Consider the following 9,327-nt stretch of genomic DNA (forward strand, 5'->3'; position numbering starts at 1 on the left):
TTTCGTTCTGCTGTGCATGGGGTCGCTATGAGTCGGAAACGACTCGACGGCACTTAACAACAACAACAACATAAGGAAGATCAGTTAATTCTAATATAATTCAAATTTACACACCAACTTCTAAGGCCAAAAATGAAAAAATTGAAGATTTTTACCAGCTTCTGCTGTCTGAAATTGACCAAACATGCAATCAGGATGTATTGGTGATTATTGGTGATTGGAATACAAAAGCTGGAAACAAAGAAGAATCATAGTGGGAAAATATGGCCTAGGTGATAGAAGTGATGCCAGAGATCTCATGATAGAATTATGCAAAATAAATGACTTATTCATGGCAAATACCTTTTCTCAACAGCATAAAAGGCAGCTTATTCATGTGGACTTTGCCAGGAATACAAAGGAATCAGACCAGGTCCATCTGTGGAAACTGGTGATGGAGAAGCTCAATATCTTTAGCTAAAAGAAGGCTGGGAGCTGACTGTGGAACAGACCATCAGTTGCTCCTATGTGAGTTCAAGTTGAAGCTGAAGAAAATTAAAACAAGTTCATGAGATCCAAATTATGACCTTGATTATATCCCACCCGAATTTAGAGACCATCTGAAGAATAGATTTGATGCACTGAATACCAGTGATAAAAAAGAAGATGAGTTGTGAGAGGATATGAAGAATATCATACATGAAGAAAGCAAAATGTCATTAAAAAGACAGGAAAAGCCAAAATGGATGATTCTGAAACTTGCCTTTGAATGGAGAGTAGCTAAAGCAGATGGAAGAAATGACAAGATAAAAGAGCTGAACAGAAGATTTCAAAGAGCAGCTTAAGAAGACAAAATAAACTATTATAATGGAATGTGCTAAGACCTGGAGTTAGAAAACCAAAAGGGAAGAATATGCTCAGCATTTCTCAAGCTGAAAGAACTGAGAAAAAATTTAAGGCTTGAGTTGCAATATTGAAGGATTCTGTGGGCAAAATATTGAATGATGCAGAAAACATCAAGAGAAGATGGAATGAATACACAGAATCACTGTACAAAAAAGAATTTGTTGATATTCAGCTACTTCAGGAGGTGGCAAATGATCAAGAACCAATGGTATTGAAGGCAGAAGTCCAAGGTGTACTGAAGGAATTGGCAAAAACAAGGCTCCAGGAATAGACAGAATACCCATTAAAATGTTTCAACGAAGGGATGCCATGCTGCACTTACTCATCTATGCCAAGTAAGTTGGATGACTGACCAGAAGATACCCATATTTGTACCCATTCCAAATAAAGGTGATCTAGCAGAATGTGGAAATTATCAAACAATATTATTAATATCACATGCAAATAAAATTTTGCTGAAGATAATTAAAAAACGGTTGAAGCAGTATATTGACAGGGATCTCCCAGAAATACAAGGTGGATTTAGAAGGATATAGAATGAGGGATATCATTGCTGATATCAGATGGATCTTGACTGAAAGCAGAGAATACCAGAAACATATTTCAATACCAGAAATATAATGTGTTTTATTGACTATGCAAAAGCATTCAACTATGTAGATCATAACAAATTACGGATAACATTGAGAAGAACAGGAATTCTAGAACACTTAGTTGTGCTCATGAGGAACCTGTACCTAGACCAGGAGACTGTCATTTGAACAGAACAAGGGGATACTGCCTGGTTTAAAATCAAGAAGGATGTATGTTAGGGTTGTATCTGTTCACATACTTATTTCAATCTGTATGCTGAGAAAATTATCTGAGACGTGCACTATATGAAGAAGAACATGGCATCAGGATTGGAGGAAGACCCATTAGCATCCTGTGATATGCAGATGGCACAACCTTGCTTGCTAGAAGTGAAGATGACTTGAAGCACCACCTACTGATGAAGATTAAAGACTGTAGTTTGCAGTATGAATTATACCTCAACATAAAGAAAATGAAAATTCTCAAAACTGGATCAATAAGCAGCATCATGATAAATGGAGAAAAGATTGAAGTTGTCAAAGATTTTATTTTACTTGGTGCACAGTCAACACCTATAGAAGCAGCAGTCAAGAAATCACGTCATTGGGTTCTTAAAAGCTTACAAGCAGCCATCTATATGTAATGATAGGTCTTTCCTCCTCCAGAGCAAAGAAGAATGAAGAAAACCAAAGATGCATGGAAACAATTAGTCCAAAGTATTGGTAGACCATGTGATCCTCAGCCTATTAGACCAGAAGAACTAGACGGTGCCTGGCTACCACTGTCAACCATTGGGGGGGGGGGATCTGTGTAGAAGATCCTGGATAGAGTGGGAGAACAATGTGGAACAAAATTCAAAATCATTAAAAAAAAAAAAAAAAAGGCCAAGTTTGCTAGTCTGATAGAGCCTGGTGAAACCTCTGAGACTGTGCCACTAGCCACCCTTCAGATATAGAATTGAACTCACTCCTGTGGCTTCCACCCAAATAAGAGACTGGCATATGGGCTGAATATTTGCATCAGGTAGATACATTCCTTGGAGAGATCAATCATGGGAGAACAGAAGGGTAGTGTATGTACAGGGAGATGGCTCGGGTGGCCAGGAGTTCATGGGAGGGAGGGACACAGAAAAGAGGTAACCATGGGGAGAAGGTGGGAAGAGAACTGTTACATTGTGAGAAATTGCAGTCAATGTTATGAGACAAAATATGTATGAACAGCTGTATAGAAAGTGAATTTGCTTTGTAAACTCTCACCCAAATAACAATAAAAATAAAAATAATTAAAAAAAAGAAAAAAACGAAGTCACATCATATTGCACTGGGCAAATCTTCTGCAAAAGATCCCTTTAAAGTGTTGAAGAGCAGAGATGTCACTTTGAAGACTAAAGTGTGCCTAACCCAAGTCATGATATTTTCAGTTGCCTCATATGCATGTGAAAGTTTGATAGTGAGTAAAGAAGACTGAAGAAGAGTTGATGCTTTTGAGTGGTGGTGTACTGAAAGTACCGTGGACTGCCAGAAGAAGGAACAAATCTGTCCTGGAAGAAATGTAGCTGGAAACTTGTGATAAGTTATTAGTCCTTTTTTGCCTATTTTATATTTTTCATATAAAATTAGAAAATCAAGACAGACTTTGGGAAGAATAATTTGTTTTGGAGTCTCATAAAGGGCAAGCAGTGGTTCATCTGTAATACATAAAAAGTTTAAGAAGTTAAAGCATCTGCAAGTGAACAATTTATCTCTTTTTTTTTTTTTTACTGGCGTGAGCAAATTTATATGCTTCATATAAGCTAAAGATATGTTGGAGTCTCTGAATGGTGCAAATAGTTAACATGCTTGACTGGTATCCAAAAGGTTTGAGGTTTGAGTCTATGCAGAGGTTCCTTGGAAGAAAGTACTGGTTGTCTACCTTTGACAAATCAGCCTTGAAGACGCTGTGGAACAAATCTACTCTGACTCAGCACACGGGGTTACCATGAATCATAATTGAATTGATGGCAACTAGTTTTGGCTTTTTAAAGGTATATTTCCTAGATAGGCCACCAAATTCCCAGTTGTTCAATATTTGTAAATATATTTATTTGTCTTTGTAAATTGAAATGAAAGAATGTTTACTTTCAGCAACCAGGTCTCTGTAGAGTCATAGTGAGAGCAAGAGTGTTGGTGCCAGACTGGGTTAGAATTTCATCTCTAACTTTTTGTTGTGTTATTGAGTAGCTTCTAAGAGCCTATTTCTTCATCAGTAAAAATAGGACAATAATAGCTGCTTTATGTGGGTTTATGGATGATTACAGATTAAAATAAGAGTTGTGTATAAGCTCTGTTTTGTATATATGTCCTTTTTATAGATTTTAATTTGTTCTGTACATACAGTAATTTTCTCCATAGATTAGGAAAACTTAGGTTAAATACCTTGCCAATGAGTTCAAATTCCTGTTTTTATATTGGAAACCTGCTAGAATGCGTAACAAAGCTTTTGCACAATTCTGCATGTCCTTTAAATTATTTGTTATACTGAATTGGTATGAAAGTAAATTCTAAATATTGACATAAATTTGTAATTTTGAAAGCCTGTATTTTTGATTCCAACCAACCTACAAAATCTGGGAAGAAAAATAGAACATATATTTTGAGATACATTTTTAGTTTGGAAATAAAATACAGTACTTGGAATCAACTAATAAAACTGTGCGGCATTTTAGAACTCTTATAAGAATATAGATTCAAACATATACAAAAGTATTATAAAATACATAGATTTTTTTCCCTCTTTTCTTCTGAAGATACTTTGTTGTTGTTAGGTACAGTTGAGCTGTCTCCAACTCATAGAGACCCTATGCACAGCAGAACGAAACACTGCTTGGTCCGGTGCCAGCCTCATGATCCTGGCTATACCAGAGCCCATCATTGTACCCACTGTGTCACTCCATCTCGTTGAGGGCCTTCCCCTTTTTCGTTGACCCTCCACTTTACCAAGCATGATATCCTTCTCTATGGAATGGTTCCTTCTGACAACATGACCAGAGTAGGTGAGACGAACCTGGTCATTCTTGCTTCCAAGGAGCAGTCCGGCTGTACTTCTTCCAGGACAGATTTGTTAGTCCTTTTAGCAGTCCATGGTACTTTTAGCATTCTTCTCCAACACCACTCAAAAGCATCAACTCTTCTTTGGACTTTCTTATTCATTGTCTAGCTCACATACATAAGAGGCAATTGAAAACACCATAGCTTGGGTTAGGCTCACTTTAGTCTTCAAGGAGACATCTTTGCTCTTCATCACTTGAAAAAGGTCTTTTGAAGCATATTTGCCCAATGCAATATGTCTATTGATGTCTTGACTGCTGATTCCATTGGTGTTGATTGTAGAATCAAGTAATATGAAGTCCTTGACAACTCAGTCTTTTCTCCATCCATTGTGAAGCAGTTTATTGGACCAGTTGTGAGGATTTTTTTTTTTTTTATATATATTGATGTGTAATTTGTACTGCAGATTGTAGTCTTTAATCTTCATCAGTAAGTGCTTCAAGTCATCCTCACTTTCAGCAAGCAAAGTTATGTCATCTGCGTATCACAGATTATTAATGAGTTTTCCTCCAATCCTGATGCCATATTCTTCTTCATATAATTCACCTTCTTGGATTATTTGCTCAGCATACAAGTTGAATAATTATGGTGAAAGGATACAACTTTGACACACTCCCTTCTTTATTTTGAACCATGCAGTATCCCCTTGTTCTGTTCAAATGACAGCCTCCTGATCTATGTACAAAGTCCTCATGAGTACAATCAAGTGTTCTGGAATTCCCATTCTTCCCAATGTTATCCATAATTTGTTATGATCCATACAGTCAAATGCTTTTGCACAATCAATAAAACATAAGTAAATATCTTTCTGGTATTCTTTGCTTTGAGCCAAGATCTATCTGACATCAGCAGTGATATCCCTTGTTCCATGTCCTCTTCTGAATCCAGCTTGCATTTCTGGAAGCTCTCTGTCAATGTACTGCTGCAACTGTTTCTGAATTATCTTCGAGATTTTACTTGCATATTAATGATATTGTTCAATAATTTCCACATTCTGTGGGATCACCTTTCTTTGAAATGGGTACAAATATGGATCTCTTCCAGTCAGTTGGCTAGGTAACTATCTTCCAAATCTTTTGGCATAGTTGAGTGAATGCCTTCAGTGGGGCATCCATTTGGTGAGATATCTCAAAGGGTAGTCCATCAATTCCTGGAGCCTTGTTCTTTGCCAATTCCTTCAGCACAGCTTCAACTTCTTTCTTCAGTACCATTGGTTCTTGATCATATGCCACCTCCAGAAATAGATGAATATCGACCAGTTCTTTTTGGTACAGTGAGTCTGTGTATGAAAGATGATTCCTTTCATCTTCTTTTGATGTTTCCTGCATCATTGAATATTTTGCCCACAGAATCTTTCAATATTGTAACTCAAGGCTTAAATTTTTTTCTTAGTTCTTTCAGCTTGAAAAATGCCGAGTGCGTTCTTCCCTTTTGGTTTTCTAACTCTGGGTCTTTGCACATTTCATTATAATAATTGGCTTTGTCTGTTCAAGCTGCTCTTCGAAGTCTTCTGTTCAGCTTTTTTATCTTGTCATTTCTTCCATTTGCTTTAGCTACTCACCATTCAAGAGCAAGTTTCAGAGTTTTTTCTGGCATCCATTTTGGTCTTTTCTTCCTTTCTTGGTCTTCTTAATGACCTCTTGCTTTCTTCATGGATGATATTGTTGATGTCATCCCACAATCCATCTGGTTTTCAGTCATTAGTGTTCAGTGCATCGAATGTATTCTTTATTTGATCAGTAAATTCAAGAGTCATATTATTAAGGTCATATTTTGGCTCTCGTGGACTTGTTTTAATTGTCTTCAATTTCAACTTGAACGTTCATATGAGGAGTTGATGATCTGTTCCACAGTTAGCTCCTGGCCTTGTTTTGGCTGAAAATAATGAACTTCTCCATCATCTCTTGCCACAGATGTAGTCAGTCTGATTCCTGTATATTCCATCTGGTGAAGTCCACATGTATAGCCATTGTTTATGTTGTTGAAAAAAGTATTTGCAGTGAATAAGTCCTTGGTCTTGAAAAATTCTATCATGCTTTCTCCAGCATTATTTCTATCACCAAGGCCATATTTTCCAACTACCAGTAACTCTTCTTTGTTTCCAGTTTTTGCATTCCAGTCACCAGTGATAATCAACACATCTTGATTGCATCATCGGTCAATTTCAGACTGCAGAAATCTTGAAAAGATTTTCTGCAGAAAATTTTTCTGCAGAAAATTGAAGGTAGAAATCTTCAATTTCCTCATCTTTGGCTTTGGTGGTTGGTCCATAGATTTGAATAACAGTGGCATTAACTGGTCTTCCTTGGAGGTGTATGGATATTATGCTATCACTGACAGTGTTGTACTTCAGGACAGAGCTTCAAACAATCCTTGTGATGATGAATGCCACACCATTCCTCTTCAATTTGTCATTCCCAGCATAGTAGATCTTTTGGTTGTCTGATTCAAAATGGCCAAAACCAGTTCATTTCAGGTCACTAATGCCCAGGATATCAATCTTTATGCATTCCTTTTAATTTTTGACCCCTTCCATTTTTCCTAGATTCACACATTGTACATTCCATGTTCCGATTATTAATGGATGTTTGCATCTGTTTCTACTCATTTTGAGTCATGCCACATCAAGCAATGGAGGTCCTGAAAGCTTTACTCCATCCATATCATTAAGGTCATCTCTACTCTGAAGAGTCAGCTCTTCCCCAGTCATATTTTGAGTGCCTTCTGACCTGATGGGCTCATCTTCTGGCACTATATCAGACAATGTTTCAGGGCTATTCATAAAGTTTTCCAGTAATAGATCAGGCTGTGTTTCACTGCTATTCATAAAGTTTTCACTGGCCAATTGTTAGAGAAGCGTATATCCTTTTCCTTCTTCTGAGTCTGTCTTACCCAAAAGCTTCACTGAAACCTGTCCACCATGGGTAACCCTGCTGGTATTTTGCAACACGAGTGGCATAGCCTCCAGCCTCACAGCAGCATGTAAGCCACCACAGGATGACAAACTGATGGACAAGTTTGCCTCCTCCCTTCATTATAGTTGAAGATAGAGGTACTATTTTAATTACTTCTTAAGTAGTAAAAACATTAAGAAGACTGTTATTCCTAGTTCTGATTAACCATGCTTTGAAAGTTTGCCAAGCTACACCAATTCTTGATCATATAAAAATATTGACAAGAACTGTCTCTGAGATATAAGATATTTTCTTTTTTAAAAATCTGCTTTTAAAAGTAAATTTTGATTTTGATCATTTTTACTTTCCAGGCATGCAGAGAATTTAGCAAGGAATAATGAAAAAGACAGAGACTCAAGAAGGAAGGTAAGGTAATTTACACTAAGCATATATTGACTTTGCTATACAGTAGGGTTAGCCATGTATCTTTGTTCGAGTTTCCCTTGGAAGTGAAGCCTAAGATAAAGACTTTATTGGAAATAGTTTATTTGAATGGTGATCCCAGGAGGCACACAGGAGACACACATTATATTGAAACCTCCAAATAAAGTAAAAACTACACTTTTCTTTAAAAGTGTAAGCCATCAAACAGTAACTGTTGGAGCTGTAGTAGCTATACTAATATCAGAGAAAATAACTTTGAGACAAAAAGTGTTACTAGAGACAGAGGGATATTTTATAATGATAAAAGGATTAATTCAACAGAAAGACATAACAGCTATAAATGAATATGTACGTAATAATAGAACATCAAAATACAAGAAGCAAAATTTTGCTGAATTAAAGGGAAAACCAGACGATTCAATAATAATAGAGACTTCAATACCCAACTTTTAGTAATGGGTTAGAGCAACATCTAATGCTAACAAATCAGACAATGTAGATGAAAGTGTTAAATTTCTAGAAAGATAAATTACCAAAACTGACTCAAGAAGAAATAGAGAGTCTAAATAGACCTATAATCCATAAAGAAGTTTCATTAGTATTTAAAAATCTTCCCAGAGAGAAAAACCCAGGCTTAGATGGCTTCACTAGCAAATTCAAACACATTACTTGTACTAATACATATTCATAATTCTACTCCTTACATAATTATTTTCATTTTTAAAATTACCTTGTGTATATACTTTTATGTATAGTATCATAATATATACTGCTTTCTTCATTTGATGTATCATTTTTCCAGTCTTCATTTTCTGTACAATCTTCATAATTACCATCAGAATAGTCATTATAATGATTATTTAATAACTAAACTAGTATAATGTAGAAGTATGGTATAAATTTTCAAACCATTTATCTAGCTTTTGTTTCTAGATTTTTGTTGTTGTAGATAATGTAGCAAACATAATTTGGCTTCTATTGAATTATTTCTGAAGAATTATTTTCTCTTTGGAAGGAAGGTTGGGCAATCTACTTCTGTAGTGATACTGCCTCGGAAACCCAGGGAGGGGTTGCTATGAGTCAGATCCGACTCGACAGCAGTGAGATTTTGAGTTTTAGTAATTATTTGAAACCCCATGACTACGAGATAATCATCTTTAATATTTTGGTGCCAAATTTTTATGTATATATTTATACCATATACATACAAATTACACACATAATTTTATGTAAATTAGATCATATGGCACAAATGCATACATTTATTCATTAAATTTAGGGGTGGGAATGGCTGGCTCACCCCCAGGAGAAAGATATGCCACTTTGCTTCTGTAAAGATTTACAATCTTGGAAACCAGATGGGGGCAGTTCTACCCTATCTTATAGGGTCATTATGAGTCAGAATTGACTTCATGACAGTGGATTTGGGTTTTTTTTTTTTTTTT

The 9,327-nt window shown here is 36.1% G+C and overlaps 1 protein-coding gene across 1 annotated transcript in view; it reads left to right on the top strand.

The window, feature by feature from the left end:
* Window positions 1–9,327, top strand: part of DYNC2I1 (dynein 2 intermediate chain 1) — a 163,591-nt gene that overhangs the window by 40,721 nt on the left and 113,543 nt on the right. The window contains exon 7 of the mRNA XM_007950401.1: window positions 7,810–7,864. Coding sequence (XP_007948592.1) covers window positions 7,810–7,864 — 55 coding nt within the window. The remainder of the gene's footprint in view (window positions 1–7,809; window positions 7,865–9,327) is intronic.

The sequence above is a fragment of the Orycteropus afer genome, unplaced genomic scaffold (assembly GCF_000298275.1).
Source record: "Orycteropus afer afer isolate SDZICR_OR568_19922 unplaced genomic scaffold, OryAfe1.0 scaffold00271, whole genome shotgun sequence".
NCBI classification, from domain to species: domain Eukaryota; kingdom Metazoa; phylum Chordata; class Mammalia; order Tubulidentata; family Orycteropodidae; genus Orycteropus; species Orycteropus afer.